The 21,964-nt window shown below is 42.6% G+C and overlaps 1 protein-coding gene across 4 annotated transcripts in view; it reads right to left on the bottom strand.

Moving 5' to 3' along the window:
* The window catches only part of NR3C2 (nuclear receptor subfamily 3 group C member 2), a 470,603-nt gene that overhangs the window by 173,693 nt on the left and 274,946 nt on the right, over positions 1 to 21,964 (bottom strand). For 3 of the 4 annotated variants that reach the window (XM_068279226.1, XM_068279217.1, XM_068279231.1), the window contains exon 3: positions 9,453 to 9,604. In XM_068279226.1, coding sequence (XP_068135327.1) covers positions 9,453 to 9,604 — 152 coding nt within the window. The remainder of the gene's footprint in view (positions 1 to 9,452; positions 9,605 to 21,964) is intronic. The other variant, XM_068279219.1, reaches the window with a different exon arrangement.

Below are 21,964 nucleotides of genomic sequence, written 5' to 3'. Positions count from 1 at the left end.
GGAGAAAAGTAACCGGCAGTATAAATGCTCTTTTATTCTTCAATCATCCATTACAGCCATTATTGCAACGTTTCAGAGTAACAGCAACTCCTTTATTAAGCTAGGCTGTAAGTCAAATGCATTTGACTTACAGCCTAGCTTGATAAAGGAGTTGCTGTTACTCTGAAACGTTGCAATAATGGCTGTAATGGATGATTGAAGAATGAAAGAGCATTTATACTGGATGGTGCCGGCTACTTTTCTCCTTGCACTGTATTGGCCCAGGAGTGCTGCCGGGTCTTAGCCACGGCACATGATCTGTTTGATTGGAGTGGTGCCTCACTATCTTTGCTAACATGGGGGGTTCACAAGGATTTCTTTATTTTTAAAATGCACTTCCTGAATGGCAGTTGCTCTGTCCAACTGCCAAAAAAGTGTGCAGCGAGCAGGGAGGCTGGCCAGCATCTTTGTATAAATCTTTTTCAGGGAGTGTCTTTATAAAGAATAAAAGTCTTGCTGAGAATCCCCTATGGAGAGATGGACTAGCCCCCCCAAAAAAAGTCGGTAATGTCAGATTTCTACTACTTACTGTAAGCCACAGCAACATAAGAGAGAAGTAATTTATGGCTCATTTTAGTAAGAAATGTACTTCTTATTTGTATGTGTTTTAAATTTTAAGATTTTCGCGACAGTTTCTTAAAGGGGTTCTTTCGCGAAAAAAGTAGGCAGTTAAAAAACGTGACAGATGACAGGTTTTGAGCCAGTCCATCTTTTTAAGGGGGATTCTCAGGGCTTTCTTTGTTTTCAACAGTGCGTGGGTATGCTCTGTGGTACTGTTGTTTCTACTCTGTGAGGGGTTGGAGCTGGATCTTTTGGAGGAGAAGTGTAATGGAGTAGTGTGTGAAAAGTCCCCACAGAGAGGAGACTGCAAACATAGAGAGGCAATGTAGAGCTTTACACTTTGAAGAGGGACTCTGGACTAAATAATTAATCATGGGAAACTGTAGACTGGCCATACACCTGTATATATGCATATGAGAAGATTGCACCCTAAAGTCGGTTTTATGCCTGATTCAGAGTTTCGCTTCTATTGGCCACACAATAGATTCTGACAGCTCTATGGCTACGAACTGGAATATCTCCAATGAAAAGATATTTATGGACAGATATTTCACTTACAGCTAGTGGTTGCTAATGGCAACCATACACCTGCAGTAGCAAACGACACAGTGAAAGGGAAGTTAATTTTATGACTTAGTGGGCTCGATTCAGTAAACGGTGCTAACCCAGTTAGCACGCCTAAACACTTTGGGTGTGTTAACTAGGGTGCTAACTAGGTTAGCACCGTTTTCCAAATCAGTCCGCGCGCAAAGTACCGCATGCGAAACGTCACATCGCGATGGCCCGATAACGTCGCATTGGATGCGATTTTAACGTTGCATGCATGCGACTTTAACGTCACATGGGTGCGACGTTGAGGTCGCATCCAATGCGACGTTATAGGGCCATTAGGTGCAACATAATGCGACGTTTTGCGTGCACGCATTTTAATGCACGAACAGCTGGTTTAGGCGTGAAGAGGCGTGTTAAGTAGGCGTGCTAACACTTAGCACTGTTTACTGAATCGAGCCCATTGTGACTTGTTGCAAAAATAACTTCAGTCAGTTTTAAATAACTTTCAGATGCAATATGGGAAGAAGGTGAAAAACTTTTTCAGTTTTCAGTGTTATGCATTATTTTCCATGGTTACATGTAAGCTATTGTTTTGAATTTTACCCTGAAATGATACATTTTCACGAACCCTGTTACTAAAGAAAAGTTTTCCCAGTATTGAACTATAATTGTTACAGTTTTTTTGCTTCCATGAAATATGTTTTATAAAGAAAGCAACTGGTGTATATCTTCTTTACGATTGGTGAAAGGGAACAGTGAAGATACACCCTACATCAGTACTATTACACCATCACCATGTGGTTAAATAAACACAGAGCTTTTGGAGAATTGTGCAAGTCTGTCACCTTAAATGATCTCACTTGAGTATCCTACTTATGAGTAATGTTTAATGTTTTTATTCATGTAGTGTTCTACAAACAGGCATGAGCTATCCATTAGAGGGAGATTTATATATTCACTCATTTATCTTTATAAATCAATACATAATTGAAGACTGACATGGTTTTGATAAGTTCTTGATTGCTGCTGTATAGTGCAATGTTTATGTGTACTTAACTGATCTACCATTTGTTCAGCCTTCTAAACCATTAAGTGCTTGAGGGGCTGATAATGATTAAGTGCTTGGCTAATTGGTTTGGCTGACTTTGGTTTTAGCTTTTCTATTAGTGATATGAAGTCAGGGGTGCTGTAATTAGACAGTGTTGCCTTTTGACATGTAACTAACCAAAAAATAATACTTTTAAAGCAAACCTAAGCCCATATCTGCAGACTATTAAAGTGAACCAAGTAGATTTTATAGAAGAATGCAGCCATACCAAAGTACTCAAGGCAAGGCTGACTTATAGTTTGTGGTCTAGAGCAGAACATTAGTGCAGCATGTACCTCTCGTTTATACATGATTAATCGTTTTTAAATTCCAAAACTAATATTGAAGTGAGGGAAGCACTTGCAAGAGAGGAGCAGCTGTAATGGGAGAAGGTACTGCTCTACAATTAGGTTGTAAATTAAAATGGGGGCTGTAAACAGTATGGAGGAGTTTCTGCACATAAAGGGTGGCTACTGTACAAGGATGAGGTGGAAGGGAAGGCAGAAGACAGAAGGCAAAAAGAATACATCTTTCCCAGTCTTCTGATGGCATTAGCTAGGAAAATAGCAATCCTACTAAGAAGGAACTGTGCAGATGATTCTCGAGGCATGGTTACCCGAGAACAAAAACATGGGGAACAAGCAGGCTCTAATGGAAAGATAACAAGATGTGGGTCTCATTGGACCCAGCTTAGAGGGCATTTAATTGACTAGTTTGGGAGTGTTTTATTCTCAAGAGGCTATGATCATGGTCCTATTGATATAATATATTGAATACAGTGTAGCTAGATGCATTTTAATCCTTCTTACTGGTCATCTGAGGTTGGTCACGTAGTGCTAGGATCTCACCAATTTTCTTTAGCATTCTTGGGCATTCATCATGTTGTTTTTATGCACTTAATTGGCTCCTGTCCACTTTTTTTCCTAGCCATCCCATTTCCTGTTTTACTACTTCCGATATCCCTTCCTCGCCATCTTTTAGTATTTTCTACTTAACACTTTGCCCCAAACCCCTTCCCTCACATTCCTTTCTGTTTATACGCCCTTGACATTCCAAGTAATTGATTGCACAAAGCATTTCAAGGTACATCTAAACGTGTCTGAGGGTATATGTGGGTATTTGGATGTATAGATGGGGAAGTGAAAGGAAGATATATTAGTGGGAGCCTGAAGTGCGACTTACCCAGAAGAGTGTCGGTCAGTGCATGGTGGAAAACAGGATCTTCCAGATCCTGCAACTCACAGCAGCTGAATAAAACAAAAGCTCTGGTCCTGGAGGAGAATTGAATAGTGAGGTGGATGAGTCCTGAAGGGAAGGGGTTACATTCTCTCATACTGCTGCCACTTTATATACATTCCTCTGGTGTGAAATAAACCTTGTTGAACTATTGTGAGCTGGCATGCATGCTAATATGCATAGCGATGACAACATAAATGCATTCACAGAGATAAATGAGCAGCATTGGCACTGAAATTGCAGTCTACAACAGTCTGGAAGGATTGCTTTTCTAGTGGCAGCCACTAGGAAAGAAATGGTGAGGGCTTTACTAACACAAGCCTTTAATACCACTGTTTATTAACCACCAGAACAGAGACTGTGACAGCAGCTGATCTGAAGCATCTTATATTTGTCTGAATGAGCATCTGACCACCAAATTACAACTTTATCTTTCTTGGAGTATCAGTGCACCTCTCTCGATAGTAAGACATATAAGCATTTGCTCCACTTGGGAAGTGTGATACAAGAAAGGTGGCATGTATAGGTGGGGGCAGGTTAGCTTAACCACAATATATAGCTTGAGTGCTTTACCATTCTGTGCACCCAACATGGTCCACAGTATGGCCAAAGATTTTGTCAATGACCCATTTACAAGATACATAATTTGCATTCAGGTTAGAATTGTTACCATCTCATTGAACATCTAATCTGACCAGCGAAGACCCCCACCTTTAGCTACCAGAAATGGTAATGGACAATGCCTAGAACTCTGTACATCCCTTGGTGGAGGTGGGGGGGCACCTTATTTTTCTATGTACTTGGGGAGATTGTATTTAACCATAACCATATTAATCCTTAATAACCGCTGAAATAAGCTATCAGACACATAGTGAATGGATTGGTTTTGCTGACCATAAAGTGTAGCAAATGGAAGGAAGTGGGTGGAGTCAAGTAGTGTGTCTGTGTCGGGGAGTGACAGCTAATCACCTGCTGGGCAATACTCACACACCTGGCAGCTGTCTGTTCTTTTAAATGGATTCTGGATTATGTGACTAACCTTTCAAAGGGATTGTCTTCGGAACAGCTGCACCAAATATTAAACACTGTGTGAGTAATGGCTTTCAGTTTTGCTAACAATGAAACATTTGGGAGTTTGAAGTACATTTACACAGTCGACTTTGGTAGCCAGAACTCATCATTCTTGTTTGCTCTGGATGATAATTCGCTCTCTGTACATATTACTACTGCAATGGATTCACTTGGACATTTTGGCTGACTAATGTAATGTTTTCTCTATAACAGCTCACAGTTGCATGCCTCCTGCTCACCCTGCCCTCTCCAAATGACATATTACATGCTGGTTAGCAGAGAGCCATAGCAAGCATGTCTGTACATATTGTCACCTAAAGTGATTGTAAAGGATCACTCCATGTCAAAAGTGTAACTGCATACAACAGTAGACATCAGGAAAGGAAGTGAAGGAAATTAGTAAAAACCTGTCAAAGGTTCTAACACTAATGGTTGTCACAAGAGGGATTAAACTTTCTACCCCTTCATAGGATCATCTCTGCAAACTTCCGACCACACTGCACACACAGCCTAAAGGTGGCCACTAACGATCCAATTTCTAGCGAAAAATCGTTTGAGTGATCAGAAATTGTGATCGGAAGTGAAATCATTCACTACACCATCAAGGAACCAATCTTTGCTTCCTATCAATCACAACCAACGAGAAGATCCAAATTTTGGTTTTGACGAAAATCTAATCAGACGATTTTATAATCGTATGTAATTGATTGTGCCCATCAACTGAGATTATTTACAACCAATCCGATCAGAATTTCTGATCACTCAAACGTTTTTTCGCTAGAAATTGGATCGTTAGTGGCCAAATCGTTTGAGTGATCAGAAATTCTGATCGGATTGGTTGTAAATGATCCAATTTCTAGCGAAAAATTGTTCGAGCAATCAAAAATTCTGATCAGGTTGTAAATAATCTCTGTTGATGGGCACAATCAATTACATACGATTATAAAATCATTGTCGTCCGATTAGATTTTCGTCAAACCAACATTTGGATTTTCTTGTTGGTTGTTATAGATAGGAAGCAAAGATTGGTTCGTTGATGGTGTAGTGAACAATTTCACTTCCGATCAGAATTTCTGATCACTTGAACGATTTTTCGCTAGAAATTGGACCTTTAGCATGCAGAATATGAAAAGATCTCTGCACCGTAAGGGCAGCTGCATTGTGGTTGGTTCCTTCCCTTTCCAGCACAGTATCTAGTCCCTGGGGTTTTGCCTCACAGCACTTGGGGTTTCCCCTGCAAGCCTGGACTAGCAGCCAGCATCCTGTACACAATGCTGATGTCAGATTCATGATGTTGGTGCATACTATGCTGGAGAGCGGATCTTCACCTTTCTGCTCTGGGAAATCTAAAACATGCTATTCAACCTTGCTACGTCTGTTTTTATGTAATACTAGTAGACATTAACGTGGCCTTCCTTCCACTTGTTGCCTCATATGTTTTTTTTGTTTTAATAGCATAGTTATCATTGTTGCGTAGGTAGGTCCCAGCTGCCCATGTAGGCATACACGGTGGCGTAGTGGTTAGCGTTCTCGCCTTGCAATGCCGGGTCCCCGGTTCGAATCCCAGATAGGTCAACATCTGCAAGGAGTTTGTATGTTCTCCCCGTGTCTGTGTGGGTTTCCTCCGGGTACTCTAGTTTCCTCCCACAGCCCACAAACATACAGAAAAGTTAATTGGCTTCCCTCTAATTTGGCCCTAGATGATGATATATACATGACAACACGATACATACATAGACATATGACTATGGTAGGGATTAGATTGTGAGCCCCTCTGAGGGACAGTTAGTGACCAGACAATATACTCTGTACAGCGCTGCGTAATATGTCGGCGCTATATAAACAGGCTCGGACTGAGCTGGCGGGAGCTCGGGATTTTGCCCGGTAGACCCCTTACTTACAGGGCCCTGGGGGCCCCGAGCACTGTAGGAGGAGCGAGGAGTCACAGCCAGGCAAAGCGCAAGGAGGAGGAGCAAGGGGGGGGGCAGTCTCCCCCCCCCTCACCTGGGGGGCCCCCTTCCATGCAGCCTGCCCTGCCCGAATGACTTCCTATAACAACAGACCTCAGATTGCGGCAAAAGCAAAGTGACAGGCCGCATACGCTATCCGCACTGAACATATTCCAAATGCGGAAGTGATGTCATTCACCTCTGACGTCACTTCCGCATTTGGACTACATTGAGTGTGGATAGCGTGTGCGGCCTGTGACTCTGCTGTCGCCGCAATCTGAGGTCTGTCACTATGAGAAGAGGATCGGGGACAGGCTGCGGGGACCAGTCGCCGCGAGATCTGAGGTCTGTACTGCACCCTGCCCCAGCACAGCACCTTGCCCCAGCACAGCACCTTTCCCCAGCACTGCACCCTGCCCCAGCACAGCACCCTGCCCCAGCACAGCACCCCTGCCCCAGCACTGCACCCTGCCCCAGCACTGCACCCTGCCCCAGCACTGCACCCTGCCCCAGCACAGCACGCCTGCCCCAGCACTGCACCCTGCCCCAGCACTGCACCCTGCCCCAGCACAGCATACCTGCCCAAGCACAGCACCCCTGCCCCAGCACAGCACCCCTACACAGCATCCTGCCCCAGCACAGCACCCTGACCCTGCTGCCGCACCCTGCCCTAGAACCCTGCTGCTGCACCCTGCCCCAGCACCCTGACCCTGCTTTTACACCCTGACCCTGCTGCTGCACCCTGCCCCAGCACCCTGACCCTGCTGCTGCACGCTGCCTCAGCACCCTGACCCTGCCCCAGCACACTGCTCCAGCACCCTGACCCTGCCCCAGCACCCTGACCCTGCCCCAGCCCCCTGTCACAGCTCCCTGCACTGCACCCTCCCCTAGCACCCCGTCCCTGCACCCTGCCCCAGCTCCCTGTACTGCACCCTGCCCTAGCACCCTGTCCCTGCACCCTGTCCCAGCACCCTTTCCCTGACCCTACACCCTGCCCAGCCTGCACACTGCCCTAACCAGCACCCTGTCCCTGCACCCAGCCACCAACCTGCACACTGCCCTAACCAGCACCCTGTCCCTGCACCCATCCTGCACACTGCCCTAACCAGCAACCTGTCCCTGCACCCATCCTGCACACTGCCCTTACCAGCACCCTGTCCCTGCAACCATCCTGCACACTGCGCACCCTGTCCCTACACCCATCCTGCACACTGCCCTAACCTGCACCCTTTCCCTACACCCATCCTGCACACTGCCCTAATCTGTACCCTGTCCCTGCACCCATCCTACACACTGTCCTAAACAGCACCCAGCAAGCACCTTGCACCCAGCCAGCAATTGGGGGTCCGCTATGGCTACCTAATATCTATGGGCACATATTTCTACCTAATACTGATACCTATAGGCACATAGCTATCTAATTCTATTATTTGGTGAACATGGGTGTTTAATTTATGTATCCAGGGTGGACTTGGCTACTAAATTGTTTTATCTTGAGGCATCTGTCTATGCAATTTGTTTATTGTGAGGCACCTGACTACTTAATTATTTTATCTGGTTGACTGTTACAACTATTTTTATTGGGCAGCAACTTGATTAATTAATTATCTGATGGCATGTGACTACTTGATGAATTATCTGATGGCATGCGATGACTTGATGAATTATCTGATGGCATGTGACTACTTGGTGAATTATCTGATGGCATGTGACTACTTGATGAATGATTTGATGGAATGAGACTACTTGGTGAATTATCTGATGGCATGCGACGACTTGATGAATTATTTGATGGCATGAGACTACTTGATGAATTATCTGATGGCATGCAATGACTTGATGAATTATCTGATGGCATGAGACTGCTTGATGAATTATCTGATGGCATGCGATGACTTGATGAATTATCTGATGGCATGCGATGACTTGATGAATTATCTGATGGCATGTGATTACTTGATGAATCATATGATGGCATGCCACTTAATGTATGTATACAGGGCCCATTTGGCTACTGAATTATTTTTTTTTGACGCACCTGCCTATTTATTTTGTTCATTGTAAGGCAACTCTCTGTCAATAGCACCGCTACTTATTTTGTGTATGCTGCGCGCGCCGCATGTGTCCATCTCCCTGTTATGAACTGCCCTCAGAAGTGCTCTCAATCTATTCCCTACCATAATCTAATGACTCCTAACAACTGATGTATTTATATAGTGCAAAATTTCTGTAGTACATGCGTGAGTGAGCTCATAATGGTGGGAGGCGATCCCGCGTCATGCGCGTGTGTGTGTGGGGGGGGGGGGGGGGGGGGAGGGGAGGCAGGCTGAAACTTTCCTGGTGGGCCTTTAGTGTCCCAGTCCGACCCTGAATATTAATACTGAAATAAATAAATAACTAAATAAATACAGTGTGGCCATACTGAACAAGCAGGGGTCTATGTTTGCAGATACGTGAACTATGCTCTCAGTTGTTTGCGTTCCTGCGTGTGACCCAATTGACTCTGCCAATTTATTAAATAAGATATGTATTTTGAAGCACTTTTTTATGTAACGACAAGCTTCCTTTAAAAAATAACTGCAATCTATACTTTCCTCTTGCCTTTTCATACATACTGTACATATTCGTACATCCCGTGCATATTACAAGTTTCAGATAAAATGACTTTGATTTGATGCATTAGTAGGCATAGCATAAATGTGCAGCAATCCTAAAACGCAAACATCGCCTGTAATAACTCTCCTGTGAAAACTGCTCACTGACTAAAATACATCTCAAGGGACACATTCCAAATACCCATGAAAGTGTTCAAATGCAGCTCATACATATGCAATGCACAGCGTAACTAGTTCTGAGCCAAACAATGGATTTCACAATACACCAGTTAACACACAGCATGCTCAGCAACCAATGAGACAACAGGAACACAGAGAAGATAATAAAAAGTAATCACCCACTTGAACATTTACCTTCCACTGCTCTTTTAAAAAAGACTTTGCAGCTTCCGCAGGTGACCACTCCGTAATGACACCCAGATGCTTCATCTCCACAAACTAAGCAGACTTTGGAAGGTCTCGAGGAGCCAGCTGACATTGTCCGTAGTGCGGAGCTAAAAGGAAACAATGAAACACTCTTCAGTAACTCGTGGCACTTGGAGATCAGTCATTTATAACTGACAGGAAAGATTTTGTGTGTAAAAGTTTTAAATAGCTTAAAAATAAATACTGTGTTATGGCTGGAAATTTCCACGCTTCTCCTGACTGCAGATAAGCAAATCCAACATCTACCTGGACAAGCTGCTATAAATCATTTTTTTTTTATAAAAATGTCCATCAGTACAAGGCAAATCATTCAATTATCAATCTGATTAAGGTTACTTTTCCACAAGGGGTGTGATTTATTAAGGTTTTCCAAAGCCTAGAGAACAACAGAGAATGGTACGTTCTCTATTAAAATAGGTCTGCCATTGGGTAGCAAAAGTGTAAAACTATTGCCTGGGTCATATAAGACCACAGCTAGGGTTGTTCTTAGTATTTCTGCCAAGGAAGAACATATGTATGTTGGGTCCACATACTTGTGTTGACTGTTCCTCACCTCATTATTTCCAGTACCCATAATTACTCCTTGACAATTGTGACTTTTGGCTAAAGGCAGGAAGACACAGGCTTGTGGCAATGTTCCTTCCTATCACGGTCCCATTTCCTCCTCTTCCCTGCACCAGTGGTGATTATGGGGACTGGGAGGAATGAGGAGAGGAACAGAGAACGCACAGAGATATGTGGATCCAGCATAAGCATAACTTTATGCTTAACTAAAGTGGCTTTGCCTCATGTAAGGTATCCTTTAATAATTAGTAAATTAGCGAACAACTTGAAGTGCCCAAATTACCTGCTTTGGTTTTATTGGTTACCCTTCTGAGTACTGTATTTGGATACTTCAAACCTAGTCAACAAGATAATGAACCTTACCAATACCACCTATAAGTTACAGAGGAATTGTTAAATTACTATATTATTCTTCCACAGGGTCCTACTCTTTTTACTCTGACAATGTTCACATTTTAGTTATTGCCAAGTAGGAACAATAGAACAATGTGCAGCTGTGTACTCAACATTCAGTAACTAACTGATAGCTAACTGTAAGAAGCTTGAAGGGCTAATATTACGCCAGTCAAAATCTGAACACAGTGGACAAGGGCATGTTGAAGGGGCACTATGGCGAAAAATTGGAAAATATGTGCAAACATAGACAAATAAGAAGTATGTTTTTTCCAGAGTAAAATGAGCCATAAATTACTTTTCTCCTTTGTTGCTGTCACTTACAGTAGGTAAAGACAGCTACCAACAGAAAATTCCGCTACACCAGGTGTTGAGGTGAAAGTAGAAAACGTCTTTGTTCTTTAATCCAATGTCATAACATGCAGATAAAAGCTCATGTGTATCGGAGTAAAGTATGGCTCCTTAATCAAAACTTACAGTAGGTAGTAGAAATCTGACAGAAGCGACAGGTTTTGGTTTAGTCCATCTCTTCATAGGGAATTCTCAGCAAGGCTTTTATTCTTTATAAAGATATTCCCTAAAAAGGATTTAAACAATGATGCTGGCCAGCTTCCCTGCTCTCTACACAGTTTTTTTGGCAGTTGGACAGAGCAACTGCTGTTCACTAAGTACTTTTGAAAATAAATCACTGAGAATCCCCCCATGAAGAGATGGACTAGTCCAAAACCTGTCGCTTCTGTCAGATTTCCTTTACCTTGTAACGATCGGTGTCAGCACACAGAGAGAATGTGATTGTTGATGATCTGCAGAATCATCAACAATACAGATGTATACTCGATTATGGATGATCTGCAGAATCACCAATAATACAAGTATGACTAACCTCTGGACACCTTAATGAGTTAAATGTATTGGATGAACTGGAGGCTATCTCCCGAGGAGCGGGAGATATAAGAGACTCGGCCAAGAGCCACCTGAGGGGCAGGTGACCCCGGGCAGTGCAGAAACTATCTCTTGATAGTGAGGACCTGGTAACTAGGAATAACAGTATTACATGGTGAACTGTACTGCAGCCAGAGGGAGGGACCACTGGCTGCTAACAGGCCGGACTCTCTGAGGAGTGGGAGTCCTGGTTGCAGCTGACACCTGATGGAATGGTGTCACTGCTAATACTGATAGACTGAGCACTCAGGGAGAGTGACAGCTAGGATAGTCGGGCAGGCCAGGTCGGCAACACACGAGCAGATGAGGTACAGAGACAGAAGACTGATTCGGCAACCGGTACAGACAGGGTCTGGCAACAGGTAGACAGATATGCAGAGGTACCGAATCAGAAAGCGAGAGAAAGGTCGACAGATCAAATAGTCATAACATATAAATATAACAGAGTCCTAGACTGGGGTGTGAGCTCCTTGATCTCGACACCCGGGAACTAGTCTAGAGTAACACAGTAATGACACAGAGTCCCTAAGGTGGGTGTGAGGTCCTTGGTCACAACACCCTGGAACTGGTCTAAAGTATAACACAGCAATGACACAGTATCCCTAAGCTTGGGTGTGAGGTCCGTGGTCTCAACACCCTGGAACTGGTCTAAAGTATAACACAGCAATGACACAGTTTCCCTAAGCTTGGGTGTGAGGTCCGTGGTCTCAACACCCTGGAACTGGTCTAACAAATAACACAAACGTATTCTGGCTAAGTGTGAATTCCCAGGTCCTCCTGGTTCTAACACACCGTGGGATCTGACTGGTCTGAGTGCTCACATGTAAGTATTCACAACGGCAGACAACCAGCAGCTGACAGGCAAGAAGTATATATAGAGCAGCGCTCCTCAGCGCCACCCAGCCCCACTTAGCCAATCACCTACTACGCTGGGATCAGCTGATCATTCCTCTCCTATTGGCATAAAGGTCCTGCCTCCTAGCGCGCGCGCGCGTAGTTCTCCATCTGTGTGCACTACTAGGCTCAGACACACCAGACGCACGCTGCTGTGCGGAAACCGCCGGCCTGAACGCGGAGACAGCCGCCCCGCTGTCAGACCGTGCGGCGGTGTCTCTGCAATCCATTACATACCTACTGTAAGTGACAGAAACATTGGAGAAAAGTAATTTATGGCTCATTTTACTCTAGAAAAAAACATACTTCTTAATTGTTTGTTTGCACATAATTTAAATTTTACAATTTTTCGCCATAGTGCCCCTTTAATAAAACAGGATTATAAAGTTGCAGTAACACTTCAATAGTAATAGTTGAAATTTACTTTCTCAAACTTACTTTTTCTACCTTTATTTTATTTTTTGGGATTGTAACTTAGGAGCTGAAAAAGGTTGGGCACCTCTGTGCTAAAGTGTTGAAATGCAATTATTATGTTACAACACGATCAAAACTGCACTTCAACTTCAAATTCAGTCAGTCTGTTCAAGAAAGCTGTTCTTTGCACAACATGGCTACACAGATGGCTTGAAATGAAATTCTCCTGCATCAAGTCTGCAGCATGCTGTCACATAAATTCCCAAACACTTCACTTGAGCATAATTGAGGTAATCAGGAGAGGACTAGAATGTGCACTATCCACGGGAGACTTTTTGCAGAGGTCCTACAAGTAGATGTCACTGGGCTGTTCTTCTACACACACAAAGACTGGTGTCTGCGTTGCTAATATTGGTAATTGAAAATGTTCAAAATGATTCAAGTTACAGGAGCACAAGCATTTTTATGTTACATTTCTGTTGGATAACTGTATAATTTTTTGGCAGAGGATGAACTCAAGATCAGCAAAACCAATACAACAGCTAATATTGAAGGGATGAATGAAAGTAGGGTATTGATCACTATGCCCTTTGCTGTACGTCACTCTGTGGCTGGTATAGGCAGAGGTCACCAAATTCAAAAGAAAGAACAAAAAAAAGAAAGACAGAAAAAAAAGAAGGAGTGAAATAAAGTCAGACATGACCTAAAAACTGAATCAATGCTGACTTTTTTCACTGCCCATATATGTGCCTTTTACATTCACATATCTTGCAGAGTACTCTAGAAGCCCCAAATACCATATTACAAATATCCTTGCAATAGTCTCACTGCTTCTGTGGTTAGCCTTGTCCTTTAGCTACTAAGCATTACTGCTGGCCCCTCACCAAATTTGACAAAGTATATAAAAGGCGGGGCTCTTTCTCCTAGTGTGTTTTATCACTCCTATGTAATGTAGGCACACATATCCACATCAATGTACAAATCACTTGCTCGTCCAGTTACTTGTGACTTGTGTATTATCAGTATCCCAGTGTGGTTTGTGAAGCTGTGTATAATATATATTATGTGTTGTACAGCACTACAGATGATGTCAGCGCTATATAAAACCAAAATAATAATTAATGATTTTTTTTTATTAGCAGTCGTATGGTAAAGGCAGCTAAATGGTAAGCTTCCGACAGTGGAATTACTCACTTGTGTTGGTGTATAATGACAGAGAGACAAAACCAATTAGATAAATAGATCAATAGATACATGGTAAATCCCATGCTGTTGAATACATCCTCTTCAGGTGGTGGAAACTGTATGCTTTGTGCACTTGAAGTTCAATGTTGATTGCACCATGAACATTTACTAAGATAAAGTAACAATGCAAAAGCTATTTCCAGGATCTGGATGATTAAACAGGCATAATTTAACTGTGCTGAAGAGGTCTCAATGGATCTATCTATTGTCTCAGTGACTGGAGCAATGCATATTCAGATTATAATAGTCACTGTGAACCTACAGGTAAATTGGCAGGGTAATACTGCCTCAGAAAACACTGCAAAATAGATTCCTTTTCTTTTTCTGTGCAGGCTGCAGCAGTAAATACTAAGAAATACAACAAAATAACTGTGCATCACTAAAAAGAGTGCCTGATAAAGAAACAGAGCAGGTTTATGGTAAACACCGGTCTTGCCACATCAGTCATTGGCATGTTCAGCACTGCTGACTGGGTGCAGAATGTTCACAAAATATACTCCCGCTAGCTCTTTGCATACATAGAATAGAAAAACAGGGCCCAACGTGTAAAGTATGTCAGTGCCAATTAAACATCATGTGCAACAACATTTCTGCAAAGGGGAGCAGGGCAATAATAATTATGAACTCCTTTTTAAAAGACAACTGAAGCAAAAGGGATAGAAAGGCTACAATATGTATTTTCTTTTAAAGAGATCCCGAACCAAAGTTTGGGTTCAAAATGAATAATCACCCCTCAGAGAGGAAAGCCTCAGGGTCCTTTTGAGGCTTCCCTCGTTGGTCCACAGAGACTCTGCTGCTGAGTGCAGCCCCTCTTAGTCCTGGCTGCACGGCTCCTCTTCCACAAACATGGCCGAGCATTGTAAGATCGAGCCCACCCGCGTAGGTACAGGAGCACGGAGCTGCAGGGCTGTGGCCTGTGGGCTCGATATTACAATGCGTGGCCATGATTGTGGAAAAGGAGCCGTGAACAGCGACGGGGGACAGCAGACCGACGAGGGAAGGCTCAATAGGATCCTGAGGCTTCCCTCTATCTAAGCAAGTTTCTGGTGTTGTGTACCCAAGCTTCAGCTCGGGTACACTTTAAAGGAGTCATCAAGCAAAAAAACTCTCCTCTCACGCTCTACTTATCCAGGGCTTCCTCCAGCCCCTTGCAGCTGACATGTCCCACACAGCATCTCCGCTCACACCCGCCAGACGAGGGTCCCCGCCGGTCCAGAGGCTGACCTCAAGGTCATCCTCTACTGCGCCTACACGAGTCCCGCTATCAATAAAGTCCACATTGTCCACAGCTTACTGCGCAGGAGCAGAACTACTGCGCCTGCGCAGTACACTACGGACAACGTGGACTTCATATAAAGCGGCGCAGTAGAGGAGGTCAGCCTCTGCACCAGTGGGGACCCCGGGCTAGGGGCTGCAAGTGGAGATGCTGCGTGGGTAATATTAGCTGCAATGGGCTGGAGGAAGCCCCAGGTAAGTAGAGCGGGGGGAGGGTTTTTTGCTTGATGACTCCTGGCTATCCTACTGATCCTCTGGCTCTAATACTTTTAGCCAAAAACCGTGAACAAGCATGCAGCAAGATCAGGTGTTTCTGACATTATTGGTAGATTTGACAAGATAAGCTGCATGCTTGTTTTTTGTGCGATTCAGACACTTCTGCAGCCAAATACATCAGCATGACTGCCAGGCAACTGGTATTATTTAACAGGAAATAAATATGGCAACCTCCATATTCTTCTCACTTCAGTTGTCCTTTAACTGGAACAGAATGGCTGTGAATGGACTTGTGTGAATTCCATAAAACAACTTTATTTTAAGTACCAATATTGCAATAAATGTTTGTGTATTACCATACATACACGATGTCCATTTGTCCCAGAGTAAACTGCAGTATAAATTATTTTTGTCCTATGTCACTGTCAATTATGATAATTATTAATCTGATAGGGAATTCCCCAAACTTCCTTTATTGTTTTCAAAAGTATTCCCCTCAAAGGAACTACACCAAGTTGGAAGCTATCTTGTCTACTTGAGGCACACTATTCTGCCAGCTGAACTTTACCACTACTGTCCAGAGAGTGATTTTCAAAAGACATTTCTGAGTCTCCCCCACAAGGAGTTGGACTAGTCCAAAACATGTCAGAGGAGTGCAAGTTACAGGAACATTGGAAAAAAGCTATTTACACTCTAACTTGTACTGGAAAGAAATGTACATCTCTCTCTGTATGTATGTATGTATATATATATATATATATATATATATATATATATATACACACATACAGACACGCACACTTATTTTAGCAAATGAAGATGCTATTAACTTGAATGTGTAAACCTCCCCTCCCACCGTCAAATAAACAAAAAAATGTAAAAAGAATAATGGGCTATTAGGTAAAAATATTGAGCTCTACTATCATTTCTTGGGATATTTTCCAATGGGTGACATGGATTTCATATAAACCTTTCAAGTACAGTATTACATTGTGAACCTCCCATACATGCAGGTACCTTCAGAAAAATCTGGACAATATGGGCTAAACACATTATACGATTACATAGATAAAGCCGCCTCTCAACAACAATAGTATAACAATACTGTAAAAAGTTTTACAGAGGCAGGTTGCTGAACAGTAGATTTCTGCTGAACAGTAGATTTATATTTTGTCATAAAGGTAAAACTTGGCCATGCTTCTAGTTGGTTCTTTAATGGAATGGGAGTATTTTATCCCCACTTTTTCAGGTTTGTGACAGACTTCTTTAAGGTCTATTGTAGAGCTAATTACATACACACCATACGTGGGAGGTAAAAAGTGTCAGGCAACACAGGGAGGCCTTGTGATCAAATCAATGACCAGAGAACATTTTTTTTATTTCTCTCTATATATATTTCCTCTGGAAACACAAAAACTATTTTTGCATTGTTTCAGTTATACACTGAACCAAAAAATGTAAATTAGATAAATTAGGCAGACGTATTCAATAATAAATACAACATGAGTAAATAATACACATGTGCTAAGAAGTATAAGAAATCCAGGTCTTCCCACTTGTTTCAGGTGAAAGCACATAGCCCCTAACAACAAAATGACAAACCATCAGCCTACCAAATCTCTGCCTATGGAACGCCCTCTACAACGAACCATTGTAATGATGGTAAAGTACAGAGTATGATTTAGAGAAGACCTGAAGCGAAGCAGCTTGAACTGGGATGTGCTTGAATACAAGTCCAAACTACATTACTTAAAGAGGAACTCCAGTGAAAATAATGTAATAAAAAAAAGTGCTTCATTTTTTACAATAATTATGCATAAATAATTTAGTCAGTGTTTGCTCATTGTAAAATATTTTAAATCCCTGATTTATATTCTGACATTTATCACGTGGTGACAGTTTTACTGCTGGCAAGTGATGTAGCTGCTGCTTGCTGTTTTGGCAGTTGGAAACAGCTGTAAACAGCTATTTCCCACAATGCAACAGGGTTCACAGACAGGAAACTGCCAAGAGTATGTACTCAGAATTTCTTTGTGGGAGGGTTTTTACCACAATATCAGCCACACAGCGCCCCCTGATGGTCTGTTTGTGAAAAGGAATAGATTTCTCATGCAAAAGGGGGTTATCAACTACTGATTGGAATTAAGTTCAATTCTTGGTCGGAGTTTCTCTTTAAACCCTCCTGGCGGTCTATTAAAAACCGCCAGGGGGCAGCAGTTTTTTGTTTTTTTAAATTTTTTCAAATCATGTGGCGAGCCTAGGGTGAGCCCCCCACCCTCTTCGATCGCCTCCGGCGATCAAGCCCGTCCGGAAATCCTGTTTTAAACCATGGCGACGGGCGGGATGCCATGGCGACGGGCGGGATGACGTCACCTAGCTGTGTGTAGCAAAAAAAATAATTATGCAAATCGGCCCAGCAGGGCCTGAGAAATCCTCCTGCGGGGTTACCGCCTGGAGGGTTAAGGCCTCTTTTCCACTAGCAGCTGAAGGCAGTGAATTCACCGCCTATCAGCTGGCTGGGCGCATGCTAGCGCTGGGCAAAGGCAGGAGACAGGTGATGGACAGGTGGCCCTCCCATGTAGTTGCATCTGGGCATGTCGGTTACCATGCTCAGACACGACATGAGACAGGTCTGCGCCACCAGGTAACCCAGCTGCGTGTCAAATTATGCCATTCGGCTACATGTAATTGCACCGGAATGGCATTTGTGGCCAGCAACCTGGCATCCGAATTGCCCGACAAAAACTATTCTAAACACAACCAACAAAAGACACTTCTCTACCTTCATATCCTCCCAAGCCTCTAAATCCATGCTGCCTCTTTGCCACTTTAACTACCTACCCCAACAATGTATCCTGCGATCCCCAGCAGTATATTGGATGATGTACATGAATGACAGCCCTTGCTTAATGACTGCACAGCACTGCAAAATATGTGGGTGTTATTGTTTTAAATAAAATATTAATAATACAGAAAGCCTAAAATTCTTTCAATTTTTCAATATTTCTCCATATTTAATCATATAAGCTTGCCTGTTTAGCCATATCACATAGCAGAGTTAAAGAAGGTTCAACTAATTCATCATGTGGACCAATGCTCATTACTTTATTACTTTAATTTGAAACTGTAAAGTGGTGATTTACCATGATAATTACATAACACGCAGAACAAATACTTTTTCCTGTGGCTCGCTCATAATCAGTTAGCCCATTTCACAGCATCCCTGTATCAGTAAGCCACGCTATGATGTTTTACACATCACCTTGCCAATGAATGTCACTTTCAGCTTCTCTGCCAAGCCCTCTGGTCATCAGCACTAAAGGCAGAAAAGAGCTGGAGGCAACATTCAATCCTTTGCTTGGAGGGAACAATGACACCTAGTCCTAGCTGGCCAAGATTCAAAGGCAGGAATGTATCTTTCTCTACCATCTGAAATCTTTAAATAAATAATAGCTCTATTATGCTACAATGGATGCCATCTAAAACGCTCACAGATAATTAAGTGTACATAAAATTATAAACCACAGCCAGTCAACAGAACACAGTTGCAATGAAAGACAATTAAATCATTGTTTAAGCAGCAAGACTTCAAGCTATTTGCAAAATAATTGATAATATATATATATATATATATATATATATATATATATATATATATATATATAATATTTTAAATATATATAGCTTTACACACTGGCCTCGATTCAAAAAAGCGTGCTAAGCTTTGGGCGTAAGTATTTAGCATGCCCACAACTTTTAGTCATCGCGCGCAAAGTTTAGCGCCGCACGGTGCATGCAGAATGTCACAATGGGTGCGCCGAAAACGTCACACCAGGTGCGCCTATAATGTTGCACCGGGTGCAACCAAAACGTCACACGATGCGATGTTTCGGGCGCACCTGGTGCAACGTTATAGGCGCACCCAGTGTGCAGTTTTCAGCGCACCGTGCGAACGCTAACTTAGCATGTGAAGCTTAGCGCGACCCTTTAGGCGTGCTAAGGGCCTTTTCACAGGCGTGCTAACACTTAGCACGCTTTTGTGAATCGAGCCCACTGTGTTCAGACTAAGTGGTGACACTAGTCTTCATGCATCCGTCCCTTTATTAGTGGCTGAATGGAGTGGAGTGGCTGAATGGAGTAATGGTTAAGGGCTCTGACACAGGAGACCAGGGTTCGAATCCCAGCTCTGCCTGTTCAGTAAGCCAGCACCTGAGGCTGCCATATTTATTTCATTTTTAAATACAGTTGCCTGGCAGTCCTGTTGATCTTCTTCTGGAACCAGTAGTACCCGAAACAAGTATGAGGCTAATCCAGTCAGACGTGAGTCAGAGCACCTGATCTGCATGTTTTTTCATGCTGTACGGCTAAAAATGTTAGAGACGCAGGATCAGGGGGGAAGCCTGCCAACTTGCACTGTTTAAAAGGAAATAAATATGGCAGCGTTCCTATCCCTCTCACCTCAGGTTCCCTTTAAAGGCTAGAGATCATGCTAATTTGTTCAACCATCACTGCACAGCAACAACAACAAAAAACTGAAGCAGGCTAACACGTGCTGTGCTATGCTGAAAATTCCTAATGGCTATAAAAGCAACGCAAAACAGATATCTATTTACACAACTTCAATCTATTGGCAAGGTTGGAACAGTCAGTTGTTCTGATATAAAACGGTGCACAACGTCTTAGATGACTTGATATGCATGAGACAATGAAAGGGAAAAATAGCTGAAGGTTGACAGAACAAGAAGAAAAAAAACAAGGTTGAACACATCCTGGTTTTTATACTGCAGTTAACATTTTTTTCTGCACATCAGGTCAAAGAGTAGTGATGAAGAATGTACACATGACGTATGGTAAGCTTCAATGATAAAAGCGCATTGCTACTGAGTTACAAAGGGATCTTAAGATTTGTTTATATTGAGACTGTTCTAGTGGCATGTTCTACTGTGCTGCAGAGACTTGCATACCTACTATCCAGAAATGTTGCCACAACTATAACAATTAATTACTTTTCACATGTTTACTGAAACTATAAACAAGTCCATACTGAGAAAAATGGGCAGTGTACACACTGTTAATAGGGAGGGATGCAAGGATATTTCATATTTTTTATGCTTTACAGTATGAAACAGTACAGTCACACTTTCCTCGCTGCTCTAACAGATTTCACACACAATTCATTCCAAGAACAGAAATTGATGCAACAGGAAATGATGTAACCATGCTTCCAGCAATGTAACATACTGTAGAGGCGAACTGTATTAGTGCAGAGATGGCATAACTTTGGAGCAAAGGCATAAAGGATAACTATATGCGTAATAAGGAATTGGGAAACAGGTTTTTATTGTATGTTAAGGCAAACTGTAAATCGGTTTTCAATAACTATTATTATTATTATTTTTATTTATATAGCTTCAACATCTTTCGTAGTGCTGTACATAGTACAAAACAAATAATGAGGAACAAATATACATAAGAAATTGAAGACACTGTAGAGTCGTGAAATTCTATGGAACATTAGGCTACATAATATGCATTTACATTTTTAGATTAGGAATTGGTGCATAATTTGCATTTGATTTGTATTTAATGTGTGTATTTAAGCCCCTAGGGGGCTCTGCACAACTCTGTTGGTTTCATTTCATCTGCAGCCTAGTTTTTTACATAATATGAAAACAGTCATTCAAGGGTGTATCATAATGTAAACCAGTAAACTTTAAACATTTTTTAAAGGCCCAGGTAACTGTCCTACAGAATGTTGGAGATTTGGCTACAAATTGCAAAGATCCCAATTGTAGTGCCTCCTTTATAATTCTCTCCACTGTGGTGCCCCCATCATAGTACCCCACTATAGTATCACTCATATTTCCCTCATAACATAGATTCTCATTATAATATTTCCTTTATGACTTCTTCATGCCAGTTCTCTCCATTTTAATAACACCACTATATTGTTCCCCATCAGAATTTCTATCACATAATGTTCCCCTTTGTAAAAATCTGCATTAGATCAATTCAAATACAGTACCACTGTTATGATGCTCTCCACAACTGTATCTCATTTTGCTGTTCCTCACAATAATGCCTTTGTGAATCCTTCCACTGGCTTCCTATCCAGTCCAGGATCAGATTCAAGATACTGTGTGTGCCTGGCCTACAAATCTGTCCACAAAACCTGCCCAGCCTACATTTCCGATTGAACTCAGAGGTACACACTTAGCTGCTCACTTCGCTCCTCCAATGAACTTCGCCTGACTGCCCCTCGCATCACCCAATCCCATGACAGCTCCAGGACTTTTCAAGAGCTGCTCCAACACTATTAAATTCCCTACCTTTCCCCTTCGGGGTTCCCCCTCCTTCAACATCTTCAAAAAGGCCCTCAAAATGCACTTTTCACTCTGGCTTAACCCCCCCCCCCCCCCCTCCCCGCTGGAGCTCTAAACCAGCAGCTGAACTCTGGTCACCTGCCTTTCATGTCCCTACCACTC

The sequence above is a fragment of the Hyperolius riggenbachi genome, chromosome 1 (assembly GCF_040937935.1).
Source record: "Hyperolius riggenbachi isolate aHypRig1 chromosome 1, aHypRig1.pri, whole genome shotgun sequence".
Lineage (NCBI taxonomy): Eukaryota > Metazoa > Chordata > Amphibia > Anura > Hyperoliidae > Hyperolius > Hyperolius riggenbachi.
This window is presented reverse-complemented; position numbering and strand designations above follow the sequence as displayed.